Source organism: Podarcis raffonei, chromosome 4 (assembly GCF_027172205.1).
Source record: "Podarcis raffonei isolate rPodRaf1 chromosome 4, rPodRaf1.pri, whole genome shotgun sequence".
Lineage (NCBI taxonomy): Eukaryota > Metazoa > Chordata > Lepidosauria > Squamata > Lacertidae > Podarcis > Podarcis raffonei.
The window spans coordinates 51620137-51640016 of NC_070605.1; the positions used below are offsets into that span (position 1 = coordinate 51620137).

A 19880-nucleotide genomic window follows, 5' to 3' on the forward strand; every position below is an offset into this window, starting at 1 on the left:
AAGATGTTGATAAACACAAGTCCCATCTGTCTCAGCAAGCATGGCCAAAGACCAGGGTTGGTGGAAGCTGTGGTTCAGCAACATCTGCAGGATGGGGGGGGGCAAAGGGTCCCCACACCTGAGCTACTTGAAGGAAAGGAAAGAGATAAATGTGACTAACAAAATAATAATAGTACTGAAAGCTCTCATTTCTACATATGTGTTCATCCCTCTCTCATAAATACTCAGTATCCAGAACACAGAATAGGTTATTCTGTCGTGGAAAATATCCATGCTTCTTCAACTTTCTAAGCATCCTATGAAGTGTAAATCCCCCAAGATTTTTTTTATTTTTTTTTACAATTAAGTGCTATACAAATTCTGCTAACAAAATAAACACCGTGGCCATTCCTGTATCCTATACTTGTTTCTCACTATATCCTGTAAATCTAAATTTGTACCATCTTCTGGCTTCTAAATGATGATAGCTTAAGAAAGGCGGGGGGGGGAGGAGAGTCATTAAACCACCAATCTATTTTTGTTACCCCCAAGAACATTTTTCATTCTTAATATAAGCTGATGACCCAGCAAGCAAACCCCCTCTTGACATGCATCCTTTCCCATCTCATACCTTACTAAAACTGTTCACCACATGGTTGACACTATTTTAAATTAAAAGTTCACATCTATTTTAAATCACTTTTTATCCATGCACACAGAGATAACAATCATCAAAACATGATTTAGGTTGTTACTGGGAGTCTGAGGGGAGCAAAAGGGGGCGGGGAGTAGCACGCAAATTTGGCAAATCACAATGGAAAAGCATGATTGGTATAGCAACTTGGAATATTTTGCTGTTTGGAACATTTTTTGCAGTAATGGGCATATGCACACTGTGAAGATCAGTTCCTTAGACCTCATGCTCTATAAATAACAGCTTACCTCGAACAACCTCTTCTACAGACTCTGTAGTTGTGGTAGTGGTGGTGGCGATACTGGTTGTTCGTTCGGTGGCTTCCTGAAACTGATCATCTGCCTCTTCTTCAGCTTCATCGCCATCTTCATCGTCGTCATCAGCATTTTCATCCTCCACATCTGTAATGTCCTCTTCCTCTGTCAACTGTTCTTCTGCTATCTTGTCATAACTGCAAGCAGCAATGGATTCTGTTAAACTCCTCACAATATGTTTTTAAAGCAATTAATTCACAGCTTTATGCAGATACAGCCTTTATTAAACTGATCACTGAGAAAAGAAAAGAACTTTTCTACAATGAGAAAATAACTTAATGTGTAATAATAGCCATGCTAGACTACGTGACCTCCCATTGCATGGCTGACTCTATGACCTCTGCTTAAGGTTTGGAAATCACTGCTTTGCGTTTGGGGAGGCTGAACATTTGGAAAACATCTGGCCAGGTCAGAAAGTTCATTATGCTACACACAACGAAAATTACATAAAATGGTATTCACAAAAGTGAATTTGTTTCTAACTAACTAAATGAGCCAGGCAAATGTTTTGAAGTTGGGGTTCTGTTAAATTGTTCTCATGTTAAAAATCCTGCTCATGCCATACAACCAACATGTGTTTGTTGTACTCACGTCTTTTACAGGCAATTTCTGCATAGGAAGGGATGTAAACAGAATAGAGGAACATTGGAAACTGACTTACACAGAGATAGACCACTGGGTCCATCTAACTGTGTATTGTCTACTTTAACTGGGAGCAGTTCACCAGGAATTCAGATAGGAGCTTTTCCCAGCCCTACCTGCAGACACCAAGGATGAAGCCTGGAACCTCTGCGTACAAGGCAGATGCTCTATCATTGAGCTAAATTGGGAAAAGGAGGACAGTACTACATCAGGAATGGGGAACCTGCAACCTTCAGGAGGCTATTGGGCTCCAACTTACACAAGGCCTGGACAGCATGACAGAGATAGTGAGATAACATCTGGAGGGTCATAGGTTCTTTATACTTTCATATCCAAATCACCAAAAATACAACAGCAAAATACGTTTGGGACAAAAAATGAACTAAACATTATAAGTATGCTGCTTTGTTAGCAAGCAGAATCATGATTCCAGGTGGAAAATAACTTTGGGGGTAAATCACACTTGCTTTGACATACATCTGAACATGACTATCGGGACAAAGCTGTACTCTATTTTGAACTTCACCATTGTTACTAAGTAGCAGCACACTTATTAAGAGAGCCCAGACCCACCCACAAAGGGGTCAGGTTTTGCAACCCACAAACCACTAGAAATAGATAACACGGAAGGTAGACATCAGTACCATAAATAATAAGCCAGTAGTTATGGAAGAGAGAGAGGGGGGTGGGAATTATATGATCTCATATAAGGCCACAATGGAGAAAAAAATCATTCAGAATTAAGAAGGAAGCTGACCATTGGCCTATCTGCCCCACTATTATTTACCCTGGCTGGCAACAATAGGGCTAGAAAAGGCACCTGCTCTTAAGGAAGCAGCGCTGACTTGCCACTAAGCCAAGAAGCCAGAATGTTTGCATTTTTAACATATAAAATCCAGTTAAGCTATAAATATTATTTATATTGAAACAGAAGATGGGCTTTTAGATACAACTGCTCGATCTTTTTAAAAAAGGGGCGGGGGTCTGAAGAGAAGAGACACCTGGACAAATATACTGGAAGCATTACCAGGTTTTCCAAGATTCCTAATGCCCATCATCCCAGGACTCAGATCTTTAGGGTAATTGTATTACCCAAGCCATTAAGCGCATCTCTAAGTCCACTGATGTGTCTATGTTATCTGTCAGCTTATGTCCATCTGAAATAATAACACATTATCTTCTTGTTTACTCAGTTAACATTTGTGCATTTAGAAAAACTGGAGAGGACTACTCCAAATATAGCATCTTTGCGTGCTTCCTTTCAAAAGCAGCTTATTCAGATATACTCTCAAATGCATAATGGCACAGGACATAATCCATTAGAGGTAAATCTATTGGTCCTTAAATGGTGCAGCAGTGAGCATTAATACGGGAGAATACTAATCTAAACTTACATGGTGACACCTCTTCTTTTGAAGTAAACCAAATTTGTGCATCCTTCTTCTATGAGGTTTCTCAGCTATTGCAACAGCTACTTCCCGTACATACATAAACCAGTACAGTTCCAACCCAGGAATGCCCTGTGGGGGGTTTTGTTGGGGGGGGTTCACACTGGCTGGTAGCTTTCACCGGTGTTTTTCATGCTTTCAGCAGGTACAGTGGGATCTCTGTGGTGGCAAAGACCCTCTACTGGCGGAGTCAACTCCAAATCCCTTCCACTAAGGCAGATTGGGGGTTTCAATTGCTCTGTTAAGTGCTTCATCTGGAGATAAATTCCTTTGGCAGATATTCCTAAGTATTCACTCTCCAGCAGATAATAATCAGAGCTTGGATTAAGAGTCGCAGGCAACCACATCTAGTTTACAGTAAACTGGCTCAACCTGCTGGTGCTAGTAATTAGTTTTCCAAAGCCTATTAAACGTATTAAATGATGCACAGGGCAAATGCTCTCCTCATTCTTGAGGGGAAATAAGAAGGAATCTCAAGTATCAGCAATGTAATGACAATGGACCCTATCCAGCTTGACCCTATCCAGTTTTGTTTTTGGGAGGAGTTTTTTTTTGCTTCAGAGAAGTCTTCCCTCACAATCACCTCAGGAATGATTAGCCTGTGAGTAAACTGGAGACTGTGGGGATGTGGGGTTGCACACACTGGAGGAAAAGTCTGAGCAGGCCAGATGCAACTTATGGGCCTCATTTGCTAGCCTGCAGTAAAACTGTTCCCACTTCTCATACCACACAAACTTCTAAGCAACCAATATATGCAAGATCAATGCTGATCTTTTTAGGGTTCCAAATGGCACAGGAAGCCAGAAAGCAGCAACGAGAGGTGAGCAGAGCTGGCCATGCTTGCCCCCACTCTTGCTGACGGATCCAGTAACTTGCATTTCTCTGTTTTCCTGGCACTGAATTTGAAAGCCAAAGAATAAAGGAGGGGAATAAATATAGCAGCAGGAAGCTACATAAAATGAATTATATGGTTTATTAAATTACCAAGAGGGGTCTATAAACGGATTAGGCCAGTTTTGAAAATCATCAGAGGTTGCTATGTCAGGTGACTTAATTCACTCATCAGAGCTTCAACTTTTCTCCTGAGATTGGGGTGGGAAGGAGTCCCTGTTCGTCTCTACAAACACACCGCGAGGAATTTATGACTGAGGAATTTATAATTCCAGAAATGAAACCTTCCCCAATCATTCTGATAACTCTTTCCAGAACTTTCCCCAGTCTGCAAATATAATTTTCTAGTGGGAGTGTAAAGCAAACGATAGCAAGATTGAAGGACATGAGGTAAACATTATCTTAAGTATCAAGCCATCAGAGCTAAACACTGTTAAATATAACATCAAACATCTAACACCAGACAGGACATAAAACTCAGATCTCTTAAAATATCTTGCTATGACTGAGGACTGCAGTGCAAATATAAAGTCCACACTTGAGTAAAAGTCTATTTTTCAACCTCTGAGATGATGAAGCATAGACACAAATCAAGGTAACGTTCTCATGAACATTCCATGAGAGCATTCCTTTTAGCATCTTTAATAAATAAACTACCATCACAACATCCCTTGTGCTACGTCACACTGAAAGAGCCATATAATATAGCCAAGCAACTCCTCTCTAACAACATGTTCAGAAGAATATAGCACAGCACAGGGAATCAAAGCCCTTTACCATTCCTCAATTCAAGCCCAACTTCTGTTTCTTAGAAGCAAACCCTAAAACAATTTCTCCAAATCTGCAGATCAAACACAAACAAAATGTCAAATTTAAGAGCTTGAGCACATTTGTCTGGCTAATGACAATTCGCTGTACTGAAGCTAAAACCCAACCCTAATGAATTGTAGTTTAAGATTCCATTATGAACAGAGGTTAGAATCTGTGGTTTTTTTAAAAAAAATAACTGTCAGCTTAACAAAAAATCCTAAAGCAGTATGTTCCTTCAAAGTTCTTTTTTCTAAGTTAGCTGTCAGAATGAGAAAGCTTTGCATCTTAGTACAGTGGTACCTCTAAATGCGAACAGGATCCGTTCTGGAGCCGCGTTCACATCTAGAAGCAAAAGTAACCCGTGTCTACATGTCTGCACGTGCACGGGTCACGTTTCGGTGCTTCTGCGCATGACATCATTTTGAGCGTCTGCGCATGCGCAAGCGGCAAAACCCGGAAGTAACACGCTCGCTTACTTCCGGGTTGCCACGGAGCACAACTCGAATGCGCTCATCCCGAAGCACATTCAACCCAAGGTATGACTGTAATTGGAATATATTTTAAATCAGACAGCAAAAAGTGATAGGTTTTTTGTAAACCGCTTTGAGGGTTTTTTTACAATCAAGTGTATAAATTTTAGTGTAGTGTATAAATTTTATGAAATAAATAGAATTAAATAAGATGCAATGAGTCTCTAAGAAACAGATAGATGTTTTCAGCTATTGAGCTGGAAATAGTAGGGTTGTATCTAGAATCAATTACCCCTTCTCCAAACTTCTGATCACTTGGCATGAGACAACAACATAGAACTAAGTCACTTCAAACATAACACCAGCAACATGAATATAGTTCAAAATTCACTTAAAAACAAGAATTCTATGCCTTGCCAATTCCACTGAACAATCTACTTACTTCCAAGTAAACATGCTGTGGACTGAGCTGCATGTTTGTAATTAAAAGATCACAATCTTTCAGTCAAAGACTTTCAGCAAAGGATTCCTCTGCTGAAGTTTCTCATGCAAACTTTTTCTTCAAAAGAACATCTTGGCTTAATAAACTGCCTAATGATGGCAGGAGTAGCGGCCTTACCTGCCATCTGCATAATCTGCATCGGCTCCTCCCCACCAAACATCAGAGTCATCTTCTTCAGCGTCAGCTGAATCTATGTTGTCACTTTCGTCTGCTACCGGGCAGCAAACAAACTCCACACCCCGGAACTTGTCAATCCCACACGGTAACAGCATACCGTAGTCATGCAGATTCATGCCCTTTTCGCTACAGGACTAAAAACAAAATGGGGGGGGGGAGGAGATAGAATATATGGTTACACGAGAGAGAAGCTATTTAAAATATTTATTAGAGAATGGCTAGCAAATTGATTCAGCGTGTACACTTAGCGTTAATTCAACTCTTAGCACCAATTCAAACCTTAGAGCAATAATCACACAGAAGCCCAGGAATTTGCTCTACATTGTGGTGGCTCCATGCAAAGCTGGAGAGTAACAAGGCGTAAATGAATACTAATATATAAAGGTTTTATCAAGACGACATTCCCATGTTAAAGGATTACAGATAAACCACACAGAATATAACATACTTTGCATTTGTATCTTCTAAGCAAGTAAGATGGTGCATTGCAGATATAATCTTGAAGTCAAGAGCACTTGGAAGTCAACCTGACACAGCACTCTCCAAAATATACGGATGTGCCTTCAGATATTCACAGAAAAAGAAAGCACCCCCTTGTGAAAGGAATTAAAAATGGGAAAAGTGGCCTTAAGATGTTTAAAAGTTCCCCTTCCATGATTTAAACCTGCAGTATTTCTCACTGACAGAATTAGATAAGAACTACAAACAGCAAATATACACAAATTGGGTGGGGTAGGAGTGGAATTCAAATTTGGACCATCACTGAAAATCCCTGTTGTATTCTCACTTGTAGAATCAAGGACGGTGGGTTTGTCTGTTTGTTTAAAAAAAAGATGTTTGGTCCATTAAAAATGGACTTTTTAGTTTAAGACAGTAGACTACACAGTCCACTTTTCCAGATGTTGAAAACAAGCAACAACAAGCATAGAACAGCAGTTTTATTTACTTATTCTTAAGTTCTCCATGTTTTTAACATAAAAAAAAATCCATGGTGCCTGTTCAGACACCAGATTACACAATTACCTATTGTATTTATTCTTCTTCTGCCACCTCATTTTCCACCTGAATTAATTTGTTTGAAGAGAACCACTTTGAGGTCCTTGATGTCCAGGTAGGTTAAAATGTGTTCCTCCATAAGTTGATTGTATTCCTATTCTTTTTGTGCCTGATGTTTTTCTTAAACAGAATGTTTTTCTTGAACAGAAACTGCTCTGGCTTATGTAGACTACAGCTGGACAACACTGAGAAGATGCAAGAACCTTGAATATTGTAAATGGCATTGTTACAATGATGTAGCCGATGCTAATCAAAGGGCATAACTGATAATTTTGGTTTCTCGAGGATCTTGTCCCTTCTGCAATTTGTTTGCAGCATGCAGTAGTTTCAAGAGCTCTCAGTAGGCTGTCTGTTACATCCTTCAAGGTGCCATTACTCTCAAGAATGGACTACAGGTCATCAGTAATAATTTACTGCTGCAGCACCTTTAGAGTGAACCTGAACACAGGAGCCACAGAAATTCATTATGTTTTGTTGTTTGTATTGTATAAGTTGTTCCCAGAGTATTTTGCTGGCCTTTGCAATTTGTTTGGCAACTGTTCTAAGCTGGTAGCACTGAACTGTGATTTTATTTTCCGTAAGATTTTCCAAGTGTTTGTCAAAGCCACTAAAATCTGGCATGGAATATAACTGAAAAATTAAAATATCTGGCTCCCAATTAAGGCTTCAGGCAATAAAGATGAACACTCAGCTGTGCCCACAGGCTTACAAAACAATAGATAGGAATATAACCACACATTCCCCTTTTCCCCATAATATCTTATTGCACTTATTTTTATTCATAAGAGAAACATCAAATAAGCTTCAAGGTACTGATTATAAACATACCTCCTTGGCTACTGTGTGCCAGTGCAGGTGAGTTTCACAAATATCCATCCTTTCCTGGTGAAGGAACTTGCACTTATCTGGCACCAGAAGAGCATCACTCACGAATTCTCCAACTGAAAGAAAAATTACGTGACATCTTCATTTTATTATCACCTTGAATGGATGCTTTTCAGAGCAACAGCTTACAAGCAGACATCTTACAAACTGGTATTGGGAAGAAAATGTTCCCTGTGGGCCAACTCACACCTTAATTAACAGCCAGATTTAAAAAATAAAAAATAAATCCTTACTGAATTAAGTAGATTTCAATTTGTGATATTATTGCATAGTGCCTGTGCTTTAAATACACAAATCTAATGGCATGGTATCTCTTTTGCTTCTGCAGTGCCAGTACTTACAAGCCTCATTTCTGACACATCCCCAACTCGCTTATCTTTGTGCCCAAAGGGTAAGAAATTTGACTGTTCTAAAATGAAAACTGGTATTTTCAGGTTATCAAATTTGGTTCTTTTGACCTTGTGTGACCAGAACACAGTGGAATACACAGTCCTAATGGATGGTGGATCCAATATCCCTACTTTAGTTGGCTGAAGCCATCCCTTTCACTATACATTAAAAATGATGAAAATACAATCTGATTAATACAGGAGTCAAAATGATGGGAAAACTCATATTGTCTAATGCCAAGTCAGATGTTCATTTCTTTATAAAATTTCTCACCCGCCCGCCATCAAAAGGACCCAGAACAAGTTAGAATAATAAAATGCACAATTATAAAAATAAATCCATTATAAAAACATGTAATACCATTTGAAATGGAACTAAGCAATAAAAATTTAGCAAAATGGGTAAATTATAAAAACCCAGGATACGGGTTTGCCTATAACTGGTTTTATGCAAGGGTAGTCAATTCAAAGCATCTTAATTTAATACTTTTCTTGTCATGAAAAAGGCTTGCAGGTGCACTTTCAAACAAACATTGAGATGGACCAAAACAAATTGCTTCTACAACTGATGGGATAAGTTTTGCTCATGAAAGGGGAGGGGTTATTCTGTGAGCAGAACTCTCTTTCCATCACCAGGAACACTGGAACACACAACACGGACCCTAACAGGAGACTGATATGATTTAGCTATCATCAGTATGTTTCTTGATGAACCATTTATAATACAATAATTAATAATAATTTATTATTTATACCCCGCCCATCTGGATGAGTTTTCCCAGGCACTCTGGGCAGCCTCCAACCGAATATTAAAAATAATACAGCAGCAAACATTAAAAACTGCCCTAAACAGGGCCGCCTTCTGTTGTCTTTTAAAAGTAAAATAGTTGCTTATTGCCTTGACATCTGCTGGGAGGGCATTCCACAGGGCAGGCGTCACTACCGAGAAGGCCCTCTGCCTGGTTCCCTGTAACCTCACTTCTCGCAGCGAGGGAACCGCCAGAAGGCCCTCGGAACTGGACCTCAGTGTCCAGGCTGGATGATGGGGTGGAGACACATTTACTGTCTACGGCACAACAAGAAACACTTCAGTGCCAAAGTATGGCTCCCAGCTCCAGAGTGTGGCAAGAGTGAAGCCCTCTCTTGAGCACTGCACTTTTAAATGGCCAAAAGAGATCCACATACTTAACTATAACAATGCCAATATATCACCTGCGAAGAAATGTTTACATTGCTTTGCAGTTGTAGAGATTATTCATTGATAAGCAGTATGATTTATTACCTGACAACTGCTGTTTTTCCCTGGCAAGTTTGGCGTTTGTGAGCCATCTTAATTATCCAAGTGATAAATGGTGAGGAAACAGGCTTATAGAAAGTTTACATGAAGAGGAAGAAAAAACACTATCTACACGAGCATTTGAGGTTAGGCAGTAAGAACATGACATAACTGTAATCCACACCTCCTTATGCAGCGTTACGTACACCTATTATTCATATTGTGTGGGATGCCACATTCTGATTTCAACTATATTCATTTCCACCTAGTCACATTGGCCTCATTTGGATGCAATATTAACCTACCATTTAGAATTATGTGAACTCAGTTTTTCCTCCTTTCTGGCATAGTCACAAGATAAAATAAAAGTAAAAATTCTTCCATTGTTATCTGTCCTTCGACTTTTGTACACTCCAGAGGAGGAGATTAAAAGCATCCACTTCCTGTTTAAATTAACCATTATTTGTTCTTATGACATTTGTTTTAAACCTTTTGGGTTTGGTCCTGACTTGTTCCAAGACATCATAGTTTAAACTAACCACTGTTTGGCCTGTCTGCAGTTCTTGGCATTGCATTTTTATATTCTTAGTCTCAATTCCAATTGCTTAAATATCTGCATCACAACTAACTTCTCCTTTAACTCGTCTGGAGCATAAGATACAGCAAGTTAGCATCTGGTCTCCCAAACTCCTGATTTTGCATGCAGATGTGACACATGGGTGGCAGACTATAATAGTTTCATTTTTCATTTGTATCTAGCCAGCCTTGTGAAATTTTTGCATGCAGCTTTCTATTCTGCCTGAATAAAAGTTGTGTTTAACCCAAAAGACTTTGTATTCTTGCAGCCGTACCACAGCATCAACTGATTATGCAGGGCATTTTGATTATTTTACGATCATCAGTGTGCTTCTATGTACTTCAGGTTGTGTTTGGATTGGAGTCCTAGTTATTGACAGCTGAATAAGATCAAAATTCATTTGTTTTGAAGTGTTGACTTGTAATGATAGGGAATTACATCAGAATCAACTTATTGATTTAGGTATAAAATAAGTGGTCTTGTGAAACCATTAACAAAAACGTTCTCTCTGCTAAGAGGCATTCCCATTTTCTATAAGTAGTCCTATAACTGCTAGCAATCAATGACTTCGTCAGGCCACTGTTCCTCAACAAAGGCCTGATTAAGACATAAGGCTTAACTACGGTTTAACATTACAAGAAGCAGCCGTGGGTTTGTCAGCTCCTGCTTCTCTCATCTCTATCAGCTTGGCTGTGAGGAGTTCAGAAGCATTTCTCCCTAAAGCCGCTAGCATATTATGCTTTTCAGGGCTGACTATGCAATCTGTAACATGACAAGCTTCTCTTGTGGGCACATGCTGACAGAAATATATTTTACAATACTTTTCTGCCATTAGACAACAAATAAGCTAAAAGCAAATACATAATGTTTCAAGTAAACTAAAACAGCTTCAGAGGTTTTGTTACATTTTCCGAACACTCAAGCGCAATTATTTTGTGCCTTGGGAACTGTAGTACTTTTATGTTCATACCAATCCCACTTTGAGGTTACTGATGACCTATATATTTGAAGGAGCATCTTCACCCCCATCTTTCCAGCCCGGACACTGAGATTCAGCACTGAGGGCCTTCTGGCAGCTCCCTCACTGTGAGAAGTGTAGCTACAGGGAACCAGGTAGATGGGCTTCTCGGTAGCCGTGCCAGATGTCAAAGAGATAAGTAACTATACAACCTTTAGAAGACATCTGAAGGCAGCCCTGTGCAGTGAAGTTTTTAATGTTTAAAAACATCTCCAAACATCTGGGGTTTTTTGTGGGAAGGATGTAACACTATTGGCATGGACTCGCCTGCAAGACTTTCTTTCAAAGGATACATGTGGTTGGAAGTATGCTTTTGAGTCAGTGTTTACTTTAGAAGGCTCTCAGAGACAATATTAATGATATTAAAGGACATGTAGCCAGTCAACTGTAGATAATGTTGTCAGGCCCCATATACACCACTGGATCCATTTTAATACATAATTCAACAATATACATTTCTCTCAAATTAGCTAAATTGACAAAAACATGAAATGTAATTAAGATACACAGGAAAATATTATAAGCAGCCGCATGGATCACTTAGCAATTTAAAACAGAAACAACTGAATGCAGTTTGCATATTGCTATATAGTCTCTGTGCAATTAAAGCAAAAATCTAAATGTATCCTATTCATAAAATAGACTCTTAGCACTGTTTAAAATGGCTGTGTTTTCTAGGTTGATCTTGCTTATTTAGACTAATCTAAACATTCAAGTTTTAAATATAGAAGTATTCAGCAAATGTTGCTGCTTTTCTGTCTGGTTACATCTTATTTATTTATATTTAACAAAATGTATAGAGCACGTATTCAGCACAGAACAATAATTTCTAAGCAGCTTACATTAAATGGTATAAAATATTTATAAGGAAACACCAGTAAAATAAATAGACTTTATGGGGGGAAAGCTAACATAATAAAATTATCAAAATATATAAAACAAGCAGTGTTTAAAAACCAGTATACACAATAGAAATTACATGCCTAGGTAGGCTTGCATAAACAGAAACCGTTTTAGCAGGCATCAAAAACAGAGCGGAGGTGGCTGCCGAATATTAATGAAAACACATTATTTTTCCAGACACACTAAGTGTTATTCAAATCTTACTCATCATGCATATAAATATGGGGGATGCATTTGCTTAGGAAAAGCTTGTTTAACATGCTTCGTTACATTTGCAGATGCCCATCTAAAATTCCCCTGAAGTACTGTATCATTTTCTTGCTGCTTATTCAGGTTTTGAATAAAAACCTTTTCCCAGTATTTTATTCCTTCAAGGCTGGCGTTTCAAGTCTAGGTGTTTATGTGAACAGGCCTGCCCTGCAACTTTGGATTAATGGGTGCAGCAAGAGAACCACATCACCATGGCTTCTGATAGTAAATCAATATGTAACAAACATCCTAAACATTTATTTTCTGGAGCACCAAAATTCATAAATGGATATTATTAAATCTCTCAGAAAGTGTGCAAGCATTAAGTGTTTCTTCCATCAAGCAGCACAAGAGTCCTCTAAGCTTATGAAGACACTTCAATCTTTCTCCAAGAGCTGTTTTGGTTGGCTCAGGAGACAAGTACCAACACAGTTGGAATCCTACCAGGCCAATGGGTAGAACAGCATCCCTAAAAAGACTAGGCACAGCCAGTAAAGAAACATCTTTGTCAGGTCACCTTACTGTTTCTTTTTCACCAGAAGAGCTCAAAGCATGCTATGACTCAAGCACAGATACACTATTTTAACCTGCACTTCCAAAACCATAAGCTGTTGGCCCTTTGTTAACATTACATGATGGGAGGAGGCTTTAAAAAATAGGTTATGGTATAGCTGAAAAGCCTCTGTGATAGAGGAACTGGGTTACTCAGCACCTATCATTCCAAAGCAAGCTGACTGAAAACCTGTCCAATAAAAAAATGTTTCTCAAAGGAAACACAAATGCATAAACTGATTTTAATATTGTATTTTTTATATTGCTGGAACCTACCCTGGAACATTGTGGTTTGTTTATGGACAACAAACAGGGTGAGAGGGGAGACAACAAATGAACATTGGTTTGAAACAACCTGCAGTTTCTTTGCTCGTCTGGAAGACAAATCCTGCTTGTCCAACAAGCCACGGTTAAAACCAATGGTTTGTGTTATGTCCAAATGGCCTATATCAACCACACCCACAATGCTACTGAGCAATGCAAAAATGAACAGAAAGGTGTGTGGGGCTGGATAAGAGATTGGTCTGTTGTATATGCACCTGAAAGCCTATTGGTCACCACAGAGCCATGTTTAAATAACAAAAGGAGTTTAAGGTGTTTTGTAGCACTTTGAATGACTAATTATTATGTCAGGCTTTGGTGAAGTACAGTTTACTTGATTGGATCCTCAGTTTGTAAGTATTTCTACATAGGTACAGAAGGAATAAAAAGTTGCTGACTGTGGAAATGGTGAAGACGTGCAAAATTATTTGTAACAATTCAATTAGAGCTTAAAGTGTATGCAAAGTCAGTGCAGCAACCATTCACAGCAGTAGTAGCTGAAGACAAATGTGTTAAGATTATAGTGCTAAGCAAATAACACCTGTAGCATACCAGAAAGCCACTGTACTTGCCTATCTTAGTTGACACATCTGCATCTGGCTCACATACTGTAGCAAAACTGTTATAATGGGAACACAGAATAACACATACAACATTTGCCTTGAGTAAGATGATTCTCTAGGGACACCGACAGAAACAATCCAAGATGCATATTGATGAAACTGAAGTATATAACAAAGCCTGAAAGTTCCTTCTATGAATGTCAATTCAACTAACTGCTCTGTCCAAACCACCAGTAGAAAAACAAAGGATCACATTACCTTTTAAGAACTATCCTAATCGTATTAATCCCATAAAGAAAGAGTAGTATTTTAGAGCATCTTTTCCTTTAGTATTCCCAAAAGGTACTGTGTTAAAATGGAAGTCAGTGAGCTATGAAATTAGCACCTCGCTTGTGTTTTTGTTGCCTTTTATTCTGCTGCCTTAAAAAGGAAGCTTAATTCTTATACCCAGACATCAATATTAAGTCAGCCTGAAATATACATGCATATTCCCAAAATGCATGCATATTATGCATAGAACATATCGTGCAATCTCAGGCAGAGCAGAAATTAACAGCTAAAGAACATGACTTATTTTTGAGGAATCACCTAGCTGTAGACCAGTGGTTCTCAAACTATTTACTCTGGGCCACACCAATTTTTTTATTGATAAGAAATACTTCAGACTAGGATTGTCCTCAGTATCACTTGATGCTCTTGCTCTCATTCTGAGAAGATTCTTATCCATATTTTGCAAATATGGCCACACCAGTGTGGTGTGCCACACCCTCTGAGAACCACTGCTGTAATCATTGTGATCCATGCCCCTGATAACACAGGATTTCTCTCTTTTATACTGCTTCATTCTAAAATAGATGCTTGAAGAGGTACCTGCAACATGATACTATTTAGTGGTATTTTTTTAAAAAAAAACACACAATAGAAACAGGTCTAAAATTACACAGCCCAGCTCCAGTTGATGAGAATCTTCACCTTACTAATCATCCAGACCATGTCACTAATCACATCTGCTCAACAACTGAAGAAGCAACCCTAGCATTTAGCAGCTGCTGCAGAATTGAACAGTTCATACTACATTCCCAAGGGGAGGGCTGGCAGAAACTGCATTCCCACTGAGCCTAGGGAACCTTGAACAGGAAGATCAAGAAAGAGATAGGAACAAACAGCTGCTCAGCTCGCACTTAACATTCTTTGAAGCACTTGGAAATTCCTTCACCTAGTGCTTGGTGTTCCATAGTTTTGCATTGTTTTAAGCCGGTCTCTCACTATGCTGGGGCTGATGGAAGTTGCAGTTCAAAACATCTGGAAGGCATAGAGGTTGGTGAAGGCTTTAAGAACTGTATTTTGTACACACGTTGAGGCCTTTCCTGGAACCTGTTACACAAGAAGTTCTACCCTTCTGTAAATGTAAACCTTCCCAAACAAGAACTGTACACAGTATTTGCTCAAAGTCAAACTAACAAGGACTGCAATCTTCCACATGAACCTGTCTGACTGCTTAGATTCTACTGGTGCCAATGGAAAGTTTTTTTTTTAAGTCTTGTAGTTGCAAATTGAGGGGAATCACAACTGAGAAGGGGTGAACCTCCCCTCTCTACAATCTGGGATCTGATGACAATCACTCCCCTCCCCAACACACATGAAATTAAAAGAAAACATGAGATGTAGCTACATGCTATGCATTAAGAGTAACATGTAGTTTGTCTGCTCTCTGGACTTTGCACAGGTTGCCCCTTCTATCTGCTTTTGACCATCTTGCTTAAGCTAATTTGCTTAATTAGTTTTTGGCTTAGCGTTGTGTCCAACTGCAACCACCAGGCATACTATATTGTTATCCTGTTGACTCATAACACAATGACCAACACGCAAATACTGCTTTACATTTGGAGGTTTGAATTTTTTGTGAGGAAGGAACTCTCTTGACATCAGTATTTTTTTGCAAAGGTAGTTGCTTACTCATAAAAAGGTTGATTTTGCAATTAATGTATATTTTGCAGTTAATGCAGAAACAAAACTAAACATTGAGATTTTGCAGCTCTGATACCACTTGCATAAATGATTCGTACATGATTAATTGCATGTTACTTTGAAATAATTATCTTCTTCTCTACTTTTCTCTTGAAGCTCCAACCATGCCACCAATATTGAGATGGACTGGAAATTTAACAAACCATCTACTCCATTTTCTCCATTCCGATGTTACACCATTTCCTTTTTCCACATTAAACCAGTGGTGGGCTACGTGGCCCTTCAGCTGTAGCTGAAATCTAGCAATCTGGATCTTGCAATTTTTTTCCAGGTCTATCTTGTTAACATAATTATTATATTATCCCACTTTATAGATTCCCAGTAAGAAATGCTAATACTGCACAAGCCTAAAAAGAAATATTACTGGTCATATAGCTCGGTTTCGTGCAAAAAACTGCGCAATTTAACAAATAGTTCTCTCACACGCTCTAGTTCCTGTTCCATCTCTAGTTTTCTGACTGGCTCTATAACCCAGATACAATGACTAACACCCCAACCAGCCACGACACTAGGAATATACCCTTTCTGTAGAAGCACACCTGTCACCACTGCAAAAACATACCCTAGAACCTGTGCTGAGAATGTTACATGTGGATGAATGAAAAAAGAAGTGTTATTGTATGCTTGACCTTCAAACGTCAACATATCCATCTTGTAAAAATATTGCACATTTTCACATCAACCAAGTGCTGTAACCTTCCCTGGGGAGATGTTCTGAGCTAAGCGATCATATCAGCTAAAAGCTGGCAGGTGCCATCATTGTGCTGCTTTATGGAAATCTACTAAGAATTGCCAGATTCCAAAATGTGTCATTTCACATAATGCAGTCCTGCACAAAACCATTCCATTAGTTCTCCGCTCTTTTTTCTCTCTCCAAGTGTTTCAACAACAAGAGCTGCTAAGCATAAAACATTAGCTTTTTCTATTGCTACTACAGCAAGGCACAAAGAGCCATCTGAGAAATCTTTTGTCATAATGAAAATGAAACGGACGGTTTCAAATATTTGATCGTAATCCTAACTTCTGACGAGGAAGAGCTAAATTCCTGCAAATCGATATTAATGAACTGGTGCTTGCAGGCTGAATGTGTCGACTTTTGAAGGTCAAGAGCACAAACAGCTAGGCTTTCTATAAAACTGAAAAAGGGAAAGCACGTAATACAGAAAAAATGGTGTCCAAAATTTCACATTATGTTTAAATGCATAGTTTGCACTTGCATCTTTTTAAAACAGGAGCCACTAATTTGGGGGGGGGGCGTGGTATGGGGTTAATGCCTTTGACACTATGATCCTGATTTTAAAAAATTGCCACCTCCAATTGGCTGGGAAGGAGGTGTTAACTGGGGCCAACAACAGCTTCTCTTTTAGCACAAGGATATGATGGGACAATTTTCATTAGGTTGGAAAGTTCAGCCTTTTCTCCAGCCCTACCACAGTCCCAATTATGACCACCTTGCTCCACATGGCTGCTGTTGTTCTTCTTAAGGTGCAACTATAAGCCATGCATTTAATGTAATGGGAGGGATTCAACGTCATGCTAAGTTAAAGCCCCTTAGCAGTGTGACGGTTGCACAAGAGACATAGCTGTCAACTTACAGATTTGAAAATAAGGGACCAGCAGCCTCGAAAATAAGGGATCAGCAGCCAAAATAAGGGATTTTGGCTTCGCTTATGCAGAAATCCGCCACTCATGGAGCCATGCTGGTTTTGCTGCAACTGACTGTGTTTTGCAGGGGGTTGGACTAGATGATCCTAAGGGTCTACAACCCCGACCAAAGAAGAGTGGCAGACAAAACTGATGAACGACGTCGAGATGGCAAAGCTTACAGGCAGAATTAGAAACCAGGAAGAGGACCTCTTTAATAAAGAATGGGGAAAGTTTATACTTTATTTGAAAAGCTATTGTAAAGAGTTACATACATTGTAGGATTGACAGAAAACTTGTAGTAAAAATTTGAACTATGGATGGACAAATGATTTATAAAAATAGAGTTATGAAAGGGATGCAGAGGGGGAAATCACTACATTAAGATGCTGCACTGGTTGGAGGGTATGCTAAGCAGCACGTCAGGGCTGCCGGCGTCCTGGTGCGAGGAGTTCCATCGGCCCTTCCCCGCCCGAGAAAGAGGGAGGCAGGGAGAGAGACTCTCACCCACGCCGCCCACGAGCCCAGCATGAGGCGGTTGCGGCGCCGCGGCAGCCGCTGAAGTGCCGCCCTTCTGTGTCCCTCTTCATCCCCTCCTCTTCCTCCTCCCTCAGGCCGCCTCCTCAGCCGCCACCACCGGCTTCCCCTAGCAGCACGGCGGAAGTGTCGCAAGAGAGGGGCTGCCTGCCCGCCCGCCGCCACCCGTCTCCTCATGACGTGCCCCTGAGGGGGATAAGGGAGAGATGGCGACACGGCAGCTCGTGCACTCTCTCTCTCGAGGCGGAGGATCCCCAAGCCACTGCTTCCCCCCAAGCCGGGCGAGCATGAAACCTGGGAAATTTAAGGGACATCATCAATCCAGGACAGAAGCAGGAAATGGTGCTGGGATAAGGGAGTTTCCCGCCAAATAAGTGACAGTTGACAGCTATGACAAGAGAAGGAACAGGAAGCCAGCGTGGTTTCCGTGACTGGTTGCACAACAGGTATGTTGCAACCATGATACAACCTGTTGCACAGCCAGCTTCTGCTAGTACAACTGTTGCACTGGATTTCAGCCTGCAGACCCATTACTCTTACTCTAGTGCAACAGCTCTTGCATTAGCAGTCACAGAACCAAGAATCTGGGCCGAAGTAGTTTCATCTTAAGTTCCATTGAACCTAAGTGTACAGTTCAGAAGCACTTTTCTATTAAAGCCCCACTGATATGAATGAGACAAAAAGAACACCTATTATAGGTGCAGCATTGGGAAACATGACAAGAAGGCTGCCAATCTAGCTTTCTTCCTTTCTATCTGCAGCAAGAGTTTTGACAAAGCCATCTGCTGATGTGCATGTTACATCATACCAGACAGTGAAAGGACCATACCAGATGCAGTTTGTCTGAAGAGACCATCTGGTCAGAGAATCTGAAAAACTTCAAAGGACAGAAACTTGTAGACCTCCATCTTGTCAATAGCTGAGGAAAAGTGATTATGAACCTTCTGGGTCATTCCTGTAGGCCCCCTGCCATGGGTTGGCTAATGCTGCCCACCACTCTGGCACGCCCCCACTGCCATCATCTCATTGCACCAGCGCTGTGTCCACTACCAATACTAGGTTATCCCATAACTTAAATGTAGTTCTGTTGACCATGCCGAGACTTAATGCATTCTTTATTTAAAAGCAAAATGGAGCTCTGTAAGGCTTGTCTCTCTCAATCACACAGCTAAGTGGAGACAGAACCAATTTATGAGAGCACGATAAGCTAAATCCACAGTGACATTAAAATTCTGAGACACAATTAGTTAATCTTGTCTCATCGATCAGGCAGTAGATAGGAAAGCTACTATCCGGATGTATGGCTCTTCAGAGGGAAAGCTCATTTGAAAGGAGAGAGGCGACTCCAACTAAGGAGAAAAGCCAATAACTGCATCAAGAAACAAGCTAGCAATAGCCACATCTGAGTTGCATGGACAACCCTTAAATGGAATATCCTCAATGTGGATTTATTTATTTTTTGTTTACACCTGTGCTTTTTTATGCCCAGAGCACATATTAAAGTTGCTGCCCATTTTTAGGTATTTGATCCCAGGTAAATTTACTTGGAAGGCTGGCAGTTCCATTTCAATCAATGGGATCTTTACATGTAAATATTACAAGGTCCTTCAGCAAGGCTACAGAAATGCTTCCATATTTGGCATTACACTTCATTTGTCCCAATTAGGAAATTAGCATTTCAAAACATTACAACACAGGCATGTTAATACTTAGTAGGTGATTTGAACTTCAAAGGTGAATATGTGTATGCAAGTGTTTTCCTAAGCTACTCATTAATGACCATCCTCATACTGATACCACATGTGAGGACTAGCCCCACCCATACCCCTGTGTAATAAAGGAGATGGCAGCAAAAACCATTCTGAAACTTGGATATTGAATGAAAAGATTAATGGGGTAACCTTTAGAGAGTATCTAGCGTAGAGCTAGTTCTGTCTTTGAATCAGATGAAAGTG

The 19880-nt window shown here is 39.9% G+C and overlaps 1 protein-coding gene across 4 annotated transcripts in view; it reads right to left on the reverse strand.

Moving 5' to 3' along the window:
* The window catches only part of APP (amyloid beta precursor protein), a 147213-nt gene that overhangs the window by 59911 nt on the left and 67422 nt on the right, over positions 1–19880 (reverse strand). For all 4 annotated transcript variants that reach the window (XM_053386540.1, XM_053386542.1, XM_053386539.1 and 1 more), the window contains exons 4-6: positions 7812–7924; positions 5868–6061; positions 922–1124 (exon numbers count right to left, since the gene is read on the reverse strand). In XM_053386540.1, coding sequence (XP_053242515.1) covers positions 922–1124; positions 5868–6061; positions 7812–7924 — 510 coding nt within the window. The remainder of the gene's footprint in view (positions 1–921; positions 1125–5867; positions 6062–7811; positions 7925–19880) is intronic.